At 46.4% G+C, this 17,417-nt stretch overlaps 1 protein-coding gene across 1 annotated transcript; it reads right to left on the minus strand.

Moving 5' to 3' along the window:
- Positions 1-8,587: 8,587 nt before the first annotated feature.
- On the minus strand, positions 8,588-11,928 carry LOC123069838 (WAT1-related protein At1g09380). The gene is made up of 6 exons (XM_044492779.1): positions 11,648-11,928; positions 11,241-11,303; positions 9,622-9,991; positions 9,369-9,527; positions 9,140-9,291; positions 8,588-9,052 (listed from the first exon to the last, which is right to left on the minus strand). The coding sequence occupies exons 1-6, from the start codon at positions 11,821-11,823 to the stop codon at positions 8,815-8,817; spliced, it is 1,158 nt and encodes a 385-aa protein (XP_044348714.1). The 5' UTR covers positions 11,824-11,928; the 3' UTR covers positions 8,588-8,814.
- Positions 11,929-17,417: the final 5,489 nt, after the last annotated feature.

Consider the following 17,417-nt stretch of genomic DNA (forward strand, 5'->3'; position numbering starts at 1 on the left):
AATTATCATGGAAACCAGATAGACACTGAAACCACTCCGGTTAGAACAAGATAGAAAAAGAATAACAAAGACGGAATTTCGGTAGCACTCCGGCTGAAAAAGGAAGGAATAGAACATGAACTTCGCAAGATGGGATGACCTTGATGAGATGAACAACACAATGCCTCTGGTAAATTAAAATAGTGGAATGAAAAGAACCGATAAGAGAACAACAACTTCCACCACGAATGAATTTGATAGCCTCCTTAGAAGGAAAGATTTAACGGGGTTGCCGAGAAAATCAACAACAAAAGAATAAGTTTGTTGTGGACTTATGGAAAACCCTCTCAAAATTTAAGGTGAAACTGTGCCACAAGCAAATGCTTGAATATCTGAGAAGACCGAAGAAATGCAAAACTCCACTTCAAAAGAATACGGAGAATTAATTGCACTCAAGAAGCAAGAAGAATAATACTTGAACTCCTCCAAAAAGAATCTTGATGAACACTTGAAAGAATGAATTAAATCATGAAGAACCACGATGAAGAACTCCAGTAAACAAAAGGACAATGAGATAGAATTGAAGGATGAAAAGAATAAGATGAGCCTTGCAATGATTTAGATGGAGGTTCCTATGAAATGGACGAGGAAATTTGAACTCCGGAAAAGAAAAGATGAAAACACTTGGAAGTAGAATTTATTCATCAGGAACAAATTCTTAGAAAAAGGGATTACTTGACGATGATGAAATAAAAATAAGATTTATTGTATGCTTATCCTTCATCAAATTAAATTGATGACAAGATGGATTTTGCATACTACTTATTCTTCTTGAAAGAATTGAGAAGTGACATCTCACAAACTTGAGAAGGTCTTCATGAACCACCGGTAGGATTGAAAAGAAAGAATGAATTAATATGATAATAAAAGAAAAAGAATCTTGAACAAATCACCGTAAGACTTCAAAAATGACTGATGAAAGAGTGTGAATCACTGGGAATAATTAGAAAAGCACAAAGATACTTGAGGGAATTAAGAGACAAGATAACGAAGGGATCGCAAACTGATTGAAGAATACTTGAACGAAGCACCGGGATAATTGGATAACGGTAGCTGAAATGTGAGAACAATGAATTCTTCTGGAATGATGGCCTCCGGTGAAAACAAACAGAAATCAACTCCTGAAATACTCCGGATGGGTAAGAAAAGGAATAACTGACAAATGGAATAATTCGAGAGGATAACATGAAGCTAGAACCATGAAATTTCAAGAGAACGGGCAAGATTTAAGAGGAACTCTTCTTCAATCTTCAAAGCCGAGAATGACGACGAGAAACACCACCGAAATTGTTGAGAAACTCCGGAATAATGAAAAACAAAGACGTTGAGCCAACAATGAAAAAAAATTGAAAGCAATCTTGGAGAAGGCATGTGACTGATGAAATTCATTCTTACGTCACACTTTGAAAAGAATTAGGAATGGCTTCGGAATAATTAGAAGAGTTAGGTAAGATCCTAGGAAAAGACCTGTGGGTTAGGGCCCACTAAAGAGAAAAACACCGTTGGAAAGGGATTGTTGAAGAGATAGATGATGCACCGGAACAATTGAAATATTTGAATAAGGTGACAACCTCGAATTAATTGGAACACAGACGAATCTCCTGAGATGTCTTCCGAACTCCGGAATGATTGAATGGAGAGAGGAAAACGAGCAAGGAGAACACTTTAACCAAGGGAAAGATTGTGATCAACCCGAAGAACTTGAATTGAGTGCACCGGAAAAAGAAAGGGATGAATAATGACGAACGAGATGAGAATTCACCGGTTGAAATAATTGACAAAAGACTGAAGAGGCTCCACACGAATGGAATTGATGGTTGAAACAGACTCAGACTCCGGGAAGAAGAGGGTGGGAGGGCAGGAAAAACAAAGGCAACTTGGAAGGGGAAACCGACGAATATCTTGAAGAGAAAACACCGGTTGAAATCATTGAGGAAAGAAAGCAAAGACTTCACACGAGTAGGATGGATACTCGATTACAGGCTCCGGCTCCGAGAAGAAGAAGGGTGGGCGGGTGGGAAAAGAAAACAACTGAGGATTGATCTTGCGAGAACAAGGAGGTCGAATCGACTTGACGAGAAAATGCACCGGATGAAAAGAGCTGAGAACCAACGACCGAAAAAAACCAACTGCGTGAACCTAAAGAAAATTTGAAGGGGAAGAGAAGTAATTCAAAACACCTACGTCACGATTCCTCACCAGAGCGATGAAGGAGGCTGAGGAGTAAACAGAATTCCTACTCTCTGATATAACTAGACTCCGAAAACAGTTTTCTTCTAGACTCAACAATGGCCAAACTACACGATCAATCAAGGGGGCTCCTATGGTCGAACCTGGCTTTGATACCAACTTGTCACGCCCAATATGCGATACTATCCTAAAGAGACTCGAAGGTCCCACCAAGGATAGAACCGCATATTGATACACTTTTGCAAGGTGGATATCATTACATCAACATTACATAATAGATGGGGATACATACAAGAGGCATCCAATGCCACACGAATACAACATCATCAAACATCAGAGCAACATCCGACTACGGATGAAACACAAACAGAAACTCAAATGACATCCACCCTGCTAGCCTAGGCTTCCGACCTAGAACCTATCCCCTAATCGAAGAAGAAGCAGAAGAAGAACTCCAAACAAGCAAACATCGCTCTCGCGTCATGATCATCGCATAACCTGTACCTGCAACTATTGTTGTAGTAATTTGTGAGCCACGAGGACTCAGCAATCCCATTACCATGGGTATCAAGACTAGCAAAGCTTAATGGGAAAGGAAGGGGTAAAGTGGTGAGGTTGCAGCAGCGACTAAGCATATATGGTGGCTAACTTACGCAAATGAGAGCGGGAAGAGAAACAACGGAACGGTCGTGAAGCTAGCAATGATCAAGAAGTGATCTTGAACTCCTACTTACGTCAAACATAACCCAAAACAGTGTTCACTTCCCGGACTCCGCCGAAAAGAGACCATCACGGCTACACACACGGTTGATGCGTTTTTAATTCGAAACTGGCGTCAAGTTATCTACAACTGGACATTAACAAATTCCCATCTGCCACATAACCGCGGGCACGGCTTTCTAAAGATAATACCCTGCAGGGTTGTCCCAACTTAGCCCATCACAAGCTCTCACGGTCAACGAAGGATATTCCTTCTCCTAGGAAGACCCAATCAGTCTCGGAATCCCAGTTTACAAGACATTTCGACAATGGTAAAACAAGACCAGCAAAGCCGCCCGGATGTGCCGACAAATCCCGATAGGAGCTGCACATATCTCGTTCTCAGGGCACACCGGATAGGTCAGCCTATGAGTAAAACCATCCCTCGAGTTGCCCCGAGGTGGCCCCGCAGTCTGCCCGGTTTGGACCAGCACTTAAAGATGACCCTCGGGTTGGCCGACCCAATGGAAAGGTATAGGTGGTGGTGAAGCAAATGGTAGAACCAAGGTTGGGCCTTGCTGGAAGAGTTTTATTCAAAGCGAACTATCAAGGGGGTCCCATAAATCACCCAACCGCGTAAGGAACGCAAAATCCAGGAACATAATACCGATATGACGGAAACTAGGGCGGCAAGAGCGGAACAAAACACTAGGCATAAGGCCGAGCCTTCCACCCTTTATCAAGTATATAGATGCATTAATTAAATAAGAGATATTATGATATCCCAACATAATCCTGTCCATCATGGAGCAATCTTCAACTTCACCTGCAACTAACAACGCTATAAGAGGGGCTGAGCAAAGCGGTAACATAGCCAAGCAACGGTTTGCTAGGAAAGGTGGATTAAAGGCTTGACATGGCAATATGGGAGGCATGGTAAACAAGTGATAGGTAGCACAACATAGCGATAGAACGAAGCAACTAGCATAGCAATGATAGAAGTGAGATCCAGGGTAGCGGTCATCTTGCCTGAAATCCCGCAAGGAAGAAGAATGAGTCCATGGAGAAGATGAATGGATGAAGCCGAACCAAGCGTAGACGAACGAATCCTCACGATCGCAACGAAACAGGAACTATCGAGAAGAAGCACACAACATGGTAAACACACCACACATGAACAAGGCATGATGCTCAACCAAGTATGATGCAAGACAAGACTACATTAAGTTACTCATGGCAAGAGATGATGCAAACAAGAGCAACACATCAAGGCAAGTTTAAATGAGGCCGGAAACAACATATAACAATTCCGGTAAGTCCTCATATGCAAATTTAGAAATTGGTACAGAACTGAATAAACCTTATGTTCAAGTTGTTAAACAGCAAGTTAAGATGCATCAAAAAGATCTACACGAAATTCTAGTCAAGTTACATATAAAGTTCATTTGGTTCGGAGCTACGGCCTAGAAGATATGAGCAAAACAAGTTAAACATGGCATTGATGCAAAACACATACAAACATCAAGCAAACACCTCAAAACAAGGATGCAACAGGATAATATGAAACTACATGCAATTCTAAGCAAGTTTCATGTAGAGCACACTCAAAACGGAGCAACGGTTCAACACATACACACAATACAAGTTTAAAGGACAAGCTGTCCAAAACAGCAACTAGGCATCTTGCAAGCATCAAAACAATATGCTACATCATCTCAACATAGGAACAAAAGACATGGGCATGAAGTACAGGTAAAACATGACAAAACATGAACACTGAGCTATCTCCAGAAAACATTAGAACATGCTCAAAAGGTCATGGCAAGATTGCAAATAATAACAGTTTCAGACTTGGCAGAAAGAACATCAGGTTGCAATGTTTAGAGCTATCAAACAACACGTTACAAGAACTTAGCATGGCAAATAAAGGCATTGCATGAATCTACTAATTGCATATAACAAACGTCCCTTACTGACCATGAGCCAAAAGGGCACATAAAATATGATGGCACCCATGTAAACATAGCAAGTGATATGACAGATTCATACATGGCAGGAACAACAATAAGTAGGCATGTTGAGCAATACATGGCATGAAAAGGTGACCAACAGTAAGAATACATGTTTATGAAGCTAATCATGGCAAGATCAAGTTCATAGCATGCTTGGATCACTAACAAAGCACATGGCAAAACTGAACTTAATGTTAATCAGGCTGACAGCAACATCATTTAGCAAGTTTGGAGCAAGATAACAACAAGTTACAGCATGATATAAATGTAAACAGGGACATGAATGGATAGAGCATGACATTTGTAACAAAACATCCTTAGTGAACATCTCCAGATTATGCATAGAATGACTTGTAGCAGCAGGTTTACATAGCAACATGATATAGCAGATTCAACCTAGCAAAACAGTAACAACAAGTACCCTACTTAACAAGCTTCATGCACTCACTACAAGACTCACAAAAAATATGGATTGCACCACTGTAAATATGACATGATGTAGCTCAAAACTCATGTAGACATCAAGATTATAGGATGCACACACAAAATGGAATGAAAAAGACAAAACAGCAAGTTATAACAGTTTCAGCAGGTTAACATCATATAGCACTCTTGCAACGATGATTAGGGCATCAAGATGGACTCAAACAAACATGGCACAATAGAATAAAATGTATAGCGTCTCACGGCGAACATTTTGATATATAATACCCGCAAAACGGAGATATGTGCAAGAAGTTACAGCAGGTCAAAGATAGCACCAGAATGTAGAGATCTCAGGGACTTAGTGGAATTCTCACCCCGGGGACAAAGTGGACAGGGCGATCCGGGACGGAGGCGTACGGTGCGGGGGAGGCGTTTGGATCGGGGGCTTGGTGGATCTTGTCCACCCGATCAGATCCGGCGAGGGCGCGCTTCGGGGATCTTCCGGCGAGGCAGCGAGCGGCTCCGGCGATGAACGGGGCCGGGGACGGGCGCGATCGGGGCCGGGGAGGCCGGATCCGGCGAAGGAGCGGCCGGACCGGGTACTCTGGCGAAGGGGCGACGAGCGGAGGTGGGGACGGGGTCGCCGGCGGGGGGGGGGGGTGACGGCGGCCGAGCGGGGCAGCAACATCACGTGGGCGGCGCAGGAGGTTGGCGGCGACGGAGGGAACCCGCGGGGTTCCGGCGGCGGCGGGGTCGGGTCCGCCGGTGGCGGGGTGGAGGAAACCGGAGGACGGCGGACGAGGCGAACGGCGACGGCGATGCTCACCGGCGGGAGGCGGCGGCGATGGAGGCGGGGGAACGGGAGGCGCGGGCGCGATCCGGGGCTGTCGGGTCCGGGGCTCCAGCGGCGGGCTTCGCGCGGGCCGCAGAGGCAGGGAGGAGAGAGAGGAGGCGCCGGGACACGTGGCGGCGGTGGATTGGTTGGAAGGCGGCGGGGGACATGTCCGTCGGCGGGCGAATGTGTCTGGCGGCACGAGGATGATGATGGCTAGGGTTTGGACGCAAATTTCGGAGGGGGGGGGGTGTTTTTATAGGTAGGGGAGCTAGAAGAGTCCAAATGGAGCACGGTTTTCGCCCACACGATCGTGATCGAACGACCAAGAGGATGGAAGGGGTTTGGATGGTTTATTGGGCCACTTTGGAGGGGTGTTGGGTTGCACAAAAGAAGGGGGTTTCGGGCTACGCGGTTAACTGCTGGAGTATCAAACAGACTCCAAATGGCGCGAAACTTGACAGGCGGTCTACCGGTGGTGTACCAAGGCCACTTGGCAGGACTTGGTCAATTCCGAGAACGTTTAACACCCGCTCACAACAAGAGACAAAAGGGGGACGCCGGAGGACAGAGGAGTGTCGGATTGCAAAATGGACAACGGGAAAAATGCTCGGATGCATGAGATGAACGCGTATGCAAAATGAGATGCACATGATGACATGGCAAAATGCAACACGCAAGCAAATGACATGGCAACGACGGTGACTAACTGGGAGACACCTGGCGCATCGGATCCAGGGCGTTACATGGACGGACACATCACATGGACTCTGATCCGAGTCCTTCTCTTGAGTGGACACAACACATGGACAGTGGGAGAACAGAGGTAGAGTAGGTACATAACGAGGTCACCAAAGTCTTGTAAATATCTCGACAAATATTAGCTCGTAATATGTAGAACTTCGATATTCTGTAAAATGCACACCAATAAATAACTGAAGCTAAATTGTAAAATGCTGGCAGCAAATGTAGAACTTCGATGTTCTCTACTTCGTATTACAATAAGAAAAAAAGCCAGGATGAATAAACTCAAATAATTGGGCGGAATCAAAGTTGCACAAATTATTGTCCAAACATGAGAAAGAACAAAGAAAGCATTTAATCAAAAAAATTAGTCAACAACCATTGCACAAATTTCAGTTTTACAAAGTACTCCCTCCGCCCCATAATATAAGAACGTTTTTGGTTCTTATATTATGGGACGGAGGGAGTACAACAATTACTTTTGCATACAACAAAATGGCAACATCCCGGAAACAAAGATGTGTCTGTGTTCATCTAAAGTCCAATTGTCCCACGATGAAACCACAAAACAATCAAGGTTTCAACAGCAACATTACCAACTCCACAAGCTGCTAGATACAACGCCACCTGCTAGCCCAATCCTCTGGCATTGGCCACCTCTGGTCCGACCACTTGGATGATTAACGATGACTCAGAACAGAGAAGGGGAGGCGGGTTTGCATTACCATACTGTAGCGGCCTCGTGTTGTTACCCGGGCGGTATCGGTCCAGGTCCACGATAAGGCATATGTGCAAAGTAGGTTGTCTGTGCACTAGTGCCGTCGTTCAACATTTGGTGCCAGTGAGGATTGGGGTGTAGGCGTCGGTCGCCGGTCCAGGTTGTCCCGTCCATGGATGATGGTGCGGTGTCGGCCCTGGCAATCAGTGCCCCAACATGCGTGGGGTGGCGGCGGAGTAGAGAAGGGCCGACGTCTATGGCATTGGGAGGCGAGCATGGGGGAGGCGGCCGCGTGAGGTGGAGCCTAGCAGTCCAGCAGGAGACATGAAGAAGATGATGCGATGTCTCGCGGGAGGCAACGTTGCCCTCTCCTAAATCTGATTGCCTTTCTATTTTTTCAAGAGAGATATGCCTTACTCAGGAAGGAGAGATGGCCTCTGGATTTTATTTCTTCGAAGTGTGATATACGAGGAAAGTGAAGAAGAGAAAATCGCTAGACGAAAGGAGTGTCGATCGATCGAGCATGGGGTAAGAACGAACGAAACAACTTAGGTACTCCCTCAGGAGTAAGAAGATTACACAAGTAGAAATATTGGTAGTTAGGAAAGGCAGGGATCAATGTGTTAGGAAAGTTAGGATTTGAAATTGATTTCTTTGAAATTAGATTTTGTTGTTTGGTATCCTGCCCGTTTCGTAACGTGTCTGGTTAGGGAGATTTTAAAAAGTTAAGGAATTCTTTTTTGTTGGGAGGATGAAAAAACCAACGCGAGAAGATGTTGGTGGGAGGTGAAACAAAAATAAGCAGACGAAGGTGGGAGGTCGGATGAAAAAAATCGAAACAATGACTACCAACTGCTTCATTAGGAGTAGAAATTATGAAAGCGTATGAAGAGATTTCTATGTTGATGTGTTTAGAGGCTTGTAGCAAAGTAGAAGCTTCCCTTAAAAATTACCAGAAAATGGGATAATAGATAGTAGTACATTTCAAACTTTCATTATAGGGGATGCTCTAACTTCTCCTCTCTCTTTTGTTGCGTGTGTGCGGGCGCGTTCTGGTGAGCTGTAGCGCAACTGCACTTGCAAGTGCAACTGACGATGACATATGTATGATGCGCAATCCACGAGCCTTGCGCTTGTGTGGCCACCAGCATCTATCAGTCAGTGCCGTTTGGGGTCGTCTCAAGTTGGTGCTTGGGACTGGTAGTACGGAACACCGGCAAGACGGCGGCGTTCCCGTTCCTGGCGTCCTTGCAGTTGAGCTCCAGGACAATCATGGTCTCTGGAGCCGCGCCGCCGCCATCATCGCGGAGGTCAGACGGCCCTGTCATCTCCCTCCCCTTGCCCCAAAGCACCATATACAACCCTGCGACGATGAGGGAAGAACCGATTGCACTGCAAGGACATCAAACGGCCACAACAGCCAAAAGTTAACAGGGGTCGTGCGAGCTGTGTCTATGTGTGGTTTGCGCGCAGTGGTACCTTCCGACGTGTATCTTCTCCTCGAGGATGGCCCAACCGACCACGGCCACGACCACGAGCATCAGCGGGCTGAACATGGACACGAACAGCGGGCCGCGGGACTGGATGCACCACGACATGACCGCGAACGCGATCCCGGAGCCAACCACCCCCTGCATAATTCAGTTTCGTCAGGAAAACATGGTTGGATCAATCAGGTCGTCACAACATGATGGATGGATGAGCTTACGACGTAGAGCGCGGCGTATAGCCTGATTTCAAACCCTAGCTTCCACGCCGACACGCTCCGGTCCATGACCGCGCTGACGCCTGCGCACTGCACCCCGGCCATCAGGGACATGATCGTCGTGCTGGTGTAGGGCGCCGAGAACCTCTCCGACATCTTGCTCTACAGATCGACCATTATCAATCACTAACCGCCTACACCAACAATGCATGATTGCTGGAAATAAACTTGGTCTTGGTGAAATGGTGGTGCGTACCTGGAGGATGAACCAGACGGCCCAGGCGACGCAGCTGAGGATGATGAGAACATCGCCGACGATGGCGGCGTTGCCGCTGGGAAGTGCTGTCGCGTCTGTCGCGTGCTCGGCGTAGCGCCAGTGCATCGGGGATGCCCACACCTTTAGTAGCGAACCCTTGTAGAAGGGCATGATCATGGAACCGCCGACGCACACGACGGTGCCCAAAACCTTGGCCTGCCCGGAGGGCGTCCCGAGCCTCACTGTCTCCATCTTGAGGACGGCCGCCATGACGAAGGTTAACGCCGGGAGTGTGTTGCTGAGCGCGCACGCCACGATCGGCGTTGTGGACTTGAGCCCCACGAAGTACAACACCTGGTTCAGCGTCGCGCTGCATCACTCACACACACCACGCCTAATAAATAAGTTAATTAATGTAGGCATTGCCAGGCCAGTACGTCACGGAAGATGATGGATATGGAACTATATCACGTCAACTCTGGCCTACGTTACATATGTCTGGTTTGCACTTCAAGATTGCCAAATGTTGCACGCAATATAATTCCCTAAATATTTTGTTTTATTTTTTGGATTTTGATTTTTTTATCTAACGACCTAAAGCATCATAATTGAGTAGATTCTTCTTTTTTGGAAGGGTAATTTGAGTAGATTCTATAATATCGGATTTCGTCCCACGATCATGTTTCCACCGGTTTGTGGCTGTCCCAGACAAAGCTTGGGCTAGCCTAGAAGAAACAAGGCAGAGTTGGCGACATCCCAAATATCTCACAAAGTTTGCCAACATTATAACCTGGTACAAGTTGTGTTACTTGATACTTAAAACACCTCTACGCAAACAATAATACAGTTATCAGAGAAAAATAAAGGGAGGAAGTAGAGATCCTTTGTACTCCCTCCGTTTTAAAATAGATGACCCAACTTTATACTAACTTTAATACAAAGTTCGGTCATCTATTTTAAAACGGAGGGAGTAACATTTAGTCTTCCTCCTGGCTGCTCTGGGCCGCGAGATGAAAACTGTATCTTTTGTTTTTATTGCACTTTTGCACGCGAAAGGCATCAGCCTTTGTTGTTACCAAGAACATGTCCCCGCACAAAAAAACCAAGAAGATGTGGTTTTACTATATATAATGGAGCCGAGGACTTGGTCCTTTCCTTCTAAAAAGATACTTTGTAACATCTTAAATCATCGCAAAAACGATTTGGTAGCATGCTAACTTGAACTAGCAGCACTATAAACTCTTTAGTTAATATTCTCTCCGTAAAAAAATATATGCTCTTATATTTCATTACAGAGGGACTTTTTTTTTATTATCGGCAACAGAAAGCAGAGAGTAAGGGCATGTCCCCATATTACTGGACGTATAAGGCACCTGTGTAGTGCACAAATCGGGAGCTAAACCTGAGAGGAAAAGAAAAGCAGGTTCCTAGTAATTGGGCTCCTTTGATGACACCAAGAAGAGGACTAGAGCAAAACGAGGACGTTTCAGTGTCTAATGTTTTAACTGGATTGATGCAGAGGTGGCTACCTAGCATTCCTGCAAGTTAGGTATTTGCCATGTCCTAACTGATGAAGGAAGACTAGCTGTTGGAATTAATGACAAGTTTGTCGTACGTACCCAAAAATAGAGGAAAAAAATATCTGGGTTAGTACTTTCTTGGTGATCACCATGCCACTCCTCCTGCAACCATCCATGTAAGCCGAATTCATTAAGACTGCTATAAGTATCTATCTTGACTCAAATAAACCAGACTAATTGCGGGTTGCGAACTTGCGATAAAGATCGATCGTATAAAAAACCATCCTCAACTCTTTGCACGTGAGAAGGTAAAAGAAAACAACGAAACATAGTTCATGTAAACAAGCTCTTGGTGGTGACAAGAGAAACACATTCATAGATCATCTCCTCAGCAGCTGGACCGAATTAAACCCTCCGTTCCATAATATAAGAGGGTGTCAGAAACACTCTTATATTATGAGACAAAAGGAGTAGCTGTGAAGCAATATAAGAATGCATACACGCACCTTTCAAAGTAGTAAGCGCCGGGAGCGAGGAACACACCGGCGATGAGATTACGGTAGGCAATGAGCACGTAGGGGCTCATGCCGGTGTCCAAGGCCAGCTTGGACAGCACGTTCATACCGGCAAAGCCTAGCTGCACTAGCACCATGGCGACGGTAGGCAGGCACTCCTTCCCCATAGCTGCAGATTATTGGAGATCGATCCCAACTTAATCGGGCTCCTCTTCTCTCTCAATTCCTGATACTGATACAAGCTACCTAGCTAGCTGGCTAGAATGCGGCAATATTATGCTACGGAGGATTGAATGGAATGGGATGTTCGTGTGTATATATATAGGTAGCGGAGAGGGAGGGAGAGAGAGAGAGAGAGAGAGAGAGAGAGAGAGAGAGAGAGAGAGAGAGAGAGAGAGAGAGAGAGAGAGAGAGAGAGAGAGAGAGAGAGAGAGATCCAAGGTGGTGATGACTTGCTGCAGTGAAACGTGGCAATAACAGAAAAGGTACTCCAGAAGCAAAAGCTTGAGCGATACAAGGCATACAATTAATGGAGGCAAGCAAACACACAACTTGCCAAGCTTCGAGACAGCTGAACATGACGGGGAGGGTCGTCGGTACGATCCTGGCGTGGTGCATTCTTGACTCTGCAGTTAAATTTGTGAACTCATGGCTGGTTTGCTGTTAAATTTTGCACTCTAAGGACCGAGATGAAGATATATTTTGTTCACTAAAAACAAATCACTAATTCACTAAAAAAAAGATATATTTTGTTGTCCGTTTTTTCCGTGTTGCAAGGATTCTTGTTTAGGCGGTTCCTTGCTTGGCTCTCCGACCATGCCCGCCTCCATACATATGCGCACGTATGATGCGTCAGAGTTCATGTGTGGTTCTAATTGGCCATTATCGTTCGTCAGGGTTGTGGGGATGCTTGGCATACCGAGACGAACTGAAACTGTTTCAAAAAGTGCATGCCACAACCACATTAATGTCCTTTATTCCATATTATGCGCGCAAAAATCCAAAACAGAACAGGGTAAGCTTACTTGCCCGTTATCATTACACTAAACCACGCGCCCGTCCATCCTAAACAAAATATATAATAATATTAAGAAAATTTAGACAGTAATAAAGACATTTGATTACAAATTGAACAACTCAATTTACAAAGTTTCCATATAAGTGGTGCAACATAATTGTCAACTATTAATTAGAATCAGTCCACTAATCACAAAATCCTTTTGCGTTCACGTTTTCCCTATATCACACTCATCCCAAGATGATCGCGAAATAGACATAACAAAAAGATGTATAACATTCTATCTTCTGGAGGCTAGCCTTGTCTGATCTTTGCACATAATTCAACACTGCAAGAGGAGTTCTTCAATGGAATATATCCATACAATTGGCTATCTTCTCAAATAAAATTGGCATGCTGCAGCAGGGCACAACAATACTCAAAATCACATGTTCCAAGCTTCCAGCTAGGGATGAAAACGGAGCAGAAACGGACGGAATTGACTGCTACCATATTTGTTTTCATATATTTTTGCAGAAGCAGAAACGAATAAAGAAACCCCAAAAATGAATACGTAAACAGATACTACCGAAAACGGACACGGAGCGAATACAAAGGGACAGTGGCGGAGGTTGGTAAGATCCTTTGGGGGGGGGGGGCAAATACAAAATAGAGATGTTTGGGGGAGCAAAAAGACTTTATTTATCTTAATTGTCTCCTCCAAAAAGGAAATCCTTCACATATTTTAACCAGGCTGGGGGGCCATGGCCCCTGCAGCTACCAACATAGCTCTGCCATTGCAAAGGGACACGAAAACAGAAGTGGGCATTAACCGGAACTTTAAAAACCCCTGAATCATAGACAAATACACACAATACACAAATAAATTTAATGAATTGTTAACATGGCTATAAAATAACATCGTTATGCGAGCAACTTAGTGTAGTATTGTAGTAATACTGCACAATTGTGTACAGGGTCAAGCTAAATATATGTGTGGTATCAAAAGTTGGGCTCAAATGATTCATTCTACTTATTGTATAATTGTGTGTTATTGGTGGTTGGACTACAAAGCAGCCATAGGTCTATAGTAAAAACGGAAATCCATATTCACGGAAATGGAAAGTTCCGTTTCCACGCTTATTCCACCGGAAAACACCTTTTCATTTTTGTTTCCATTTCCGCATAAAAAATTCTACTTCCACTTCCGTTTTGCAAATTTCCATTTCCGTTTTCATATTTCCTCTCCGTTTCCATTTTTCCTCTAGAAAAACGGAAATTTCCACTCCATTTTCATCGCTACTTCCAGCAGAGTTCTTACATAAAGATAGCACTTCAAGAGGCAGTCCGAAGATTCTATGTTGTCGAAGAATATAGGATGAAATTGTGTAGGTGCACTTAACAATAAACCACCTCAAAGCCATCTTCCAATCTTAATCTATTGAACCACCCCTATTATCGTCACGGGTAGTCCCAGAAATTGTACTATGACAACACTATATGATATTGTTGTTCAACTTATGCATAGGGTACCTCCATGTCTCTATGGGCATCCGCAAATTAATTACTAGACATGCATCATGTAATCTCAAATCTCAAGATATTCAATCCAACATAAAGAAAGTTCAAAGAGTAATACTCAATTCACTACAAAAATAATAGAGGGGGATGAACATCATCAGATTCAACTATATTGATAAACCTCATGGTATAATCAACATATATTCCTTCAATAACAAGGGGGAGAGATCGAACACATAGCTACTAGTATATACCCTCAGCCGCGAGGATGAACTACTCACACATCACCATCAGAATGGAGAGAGAATTGTTGGTGATTGTGATGTTGGAAATATGCCCTATAGGCAATAATAAAATAGTTATTATAATATTTCCCAATCATGATAAATGTTTATTTTTCATGCTGGAATTGTATTAACCGCAAAGTTAAATAACATGTGTGAATACATAAAATACACCGTGTCCCTAGTAAGCCTCTACTAGACTACCTCATTGATCAAAGATGGTTAATGTTTCCTAATCATAGACATGAGTTATTGTTTGATAATAGGATCACATCATTAGGAGAATGATGTGATGGACAAACCCAACTGTAAGCTGAGCATCAGATCGTTAGTTATTTACTACATATTTCCTCATATCAAGTATCAGTTCCTTAGGCCACGAGATCATGCCACTCCCGGATACCAGAGGAATACCTTGGGTGCTATCAAACATCACTTCTTAACCGGGTGGTCATAAAGGTGCTCTATAGGTATATCAGAATGTGTATGTTGGGTTGCATGTATCAAGACTGGGATTTGTCACTTCGTGTGACAGAGGGTATCTCTGGGCCCTCTTGGTAATACAAAATCACAAGAAGCTTCATGTGGCTAATGAGTATAGTCACATGATCTTGTATTGCGGAACAAGTACAGAGACTTGTCGATAACGAGATTGAACTAGGTATGGACATACCGACGACCGAATCTCGGCCAAGTAAAATATCGCCGAAGAAAGGGAATTGCATACGGGATTATCTCTATTGTCGGAATCGGGGCTTTGCGAACCCGAAGAATGGTTCGAACTCTGGGGTGTGCACGAAGAACTTCACTAAGCTACGGCTCGCTGCTCACTGCCTCAAAACAATGATTTACCAAGGTCCGGGCCACCTTGCAGTGTAAGACCCTACTCCTCCTTTGTGGTGGATTGCCTCGCGAGGAGGATGAGGATAAACTGGTACAAGGAGAGCAGATGAACTCGACCCGATCCCCCGTTACCCTCACTTTGGTGGAGACTAACCTGTACTTATACTGGCCTTGGTCCTCTTCCACCAAATCTCTAGGCGGGAAGGGATACCACAACGGCCGAATTGAAAGAGGGACATGAGTACATCCTATCCTTACTAAAGGTGGTCTTCGCCTGCAAAGCTTCTGGTCATGACACGTAGGTGGGCCTGGCGATGACCTCCGACCTGGCGAGCCCGTCGTCCTTGTCTTGTTGCACCGAACAGATAACCATTGGGGCCACCTCAGGAACGTGTGCGCTGGCCTTGTCCCTTTAGCACCAAAGAGGAAACTGTCCTGGTCTGCGCCCACTGGCGCCTTCCTGGCTCCTCTCGTCGTGGCTCGCGTCACCCACGCGCGTCATAGGCGGGGTGCCGAGCCTAGAAGTGTCCGCCCGCGAGGGGTCTTGGTAGGGAGCCTCGGCAGGCCGCCCTCCACGAAGCCCTCGGGTCGCTTGACAACTCTTGCTGATGCCTACCTCGCGAGGGCTTTGCTCGTGAAGTCTTGATGCTGGGCTGCGCCGGGCCCTTTGACGATGCCACGCGCTGGGCCGCAGGCAGACGGGCCTGGGTAACCCTAGTCCTAGAGGCCCGACAGTAGCCCCCGGGCCAACAGCGCGCACGGCCTTGCTTGGAAGCGGAGGTGAAGAGGAGAGGGTGAAGCGACACATGCCCCAACCGCATGCGGGCCAGGCTCAATGCATGGCGTGCGACAGGGCACGGGACGCCCCCACTCCCCACGTAGCCTCGGCAACTTCCCACGCTGACATTATGTAACGCCCCGAGACCGATGCGCCAGATGTCTTCTAGTTATTCGTAGTCGTTGCCATGTCATTTGCATGCGTGCTGCATCTTGCCATGTCATCATCTGCATGTTTTTAAAAACTTGCATCTGTCCAGGTCCTCCCAGTTCTCTCTGTTGTCCGTTCGGAGTCCCGACACACTCGCACGCGCCCGCGGCACCTCTGAAATATTATTTTATAAGTGGCATAAAAATGTTCTTGAAATGGGGTGAAAGTTGGCGTGTTGTCTTATTATAGTGTAGGTAGACCGCCTGTCAAATTTCGTCGCATTCGGAGTCTGTTTGATAGCCCAACCGTTAAGCATGTGGCCGCGATATAGCCGGTATATTTGTCGGACGTTTCGGTCTCCGAAACTGCCGCCGGACTGCACTTTGTCTCTCTCTTCTCAGCCCAATGCATGCGACACAACCCCCTAGGCCCAACCAACCCCCCCTCTTGACTGGTGTCGTATGATCGCGATCGGAGGGATCAAAAACACCCCAAAACCCCTATCCCTAGACCCCCTGCTATATATAGCAACTTCCCCCTTCCATTTTTGTCTAAAATCCTTAATCCTAGCCCTCCACATAACTCCAGCTGCCCCCACCTCGGTTTCTGCGCCAATCCGGCGCCCCGCCCCCACTTATCGCGCCCCCGCTCGTCAGCACCTCCGTAGCCACCAGCCTCCACCTCTCCTAGCGCGCCACTTGTCCTCTGCCTCCCACCTCCAGTCGCCAGCCCGCCAAGCCCGGATCTGGGCCCGCCGAGCCCATCTGACCCGGATCGAGTCGCTGCTGCCTGCGAGCCCCCATGCCCGAGCTCCTCCCGATCTAAGCCCCTGCGCCGCCCCGCCTCCTCATCGTCGTGCTCTGCCACTGACCTGGACCTCGCCGGCATCAACGCGGTGACCCCAGTGCTGCCCCGCCGGATCTCCTCCTTGCCTCACCGAGGGACTGCGTCCTGCGCCGGCCCCGCGCCCGAAGGGCGCCGCCTCCGCCGCCGCTTCCCTCGTTGCCTAGCTCCGCCCCATGGCCGCAGAGCCTCGCCGCCGGCCGGACCTGCCCTTTCCCGACCGGATCCGCCAGATCCCGGCCTCGCCTCCATCCAGGGGCATCTCGCCGAATCCCCGAGGGCACCGCCGCCGCCCTGCCTCATCCCGCTCGGGGTCGAGGAGGACGACACCTCTGCCTCGCCCGC

The sequence above is a fragment of the Triticum aestivum genome, chromosome 3B (assembly GCF_018294505.1).
Source record: "Triticum aestivum cultivar Chinese Spring chromosome 3B, IWGSC CS RefSeq v2.1, whole genome shotgun sequence".
Classification (NCBI taxonomy): domain Eukaryota; kingdom Viridiplantae; phylum Streptophyta; class Magnoliopsida; order Poales; family Poaceae; genus Triticum; species Triticum aestivum.

What these genes read in the sequence shown, in the direction of transcription:
- LOC123069838 (XM_044492779.1), bottom strand. Translation starts at nt 11,823, where the DNA reads ATGGGGAAGGAGTGCCTGCCTACCGTCGCCATGGTGCTAGTGCAGCTA. An exon ending in TTTTTTTCCTCTATTTTTGG is followed by an intron (nt 9,992 to 11,240) that starts GTACGTACGACA and finishes TGAGTGATGCAG; the next exon opens with CGCGACGCTGAACCAGGTGT. An exon ending in TATACGCCGCGCTCTACGTC is followed by an intron (nt 9,292 to 9,368) that starts GTAAGCTCATCC and finishes TGAATTATGCAG; the next exon opens with GGGGTGGTTGGCTCCGGGAT.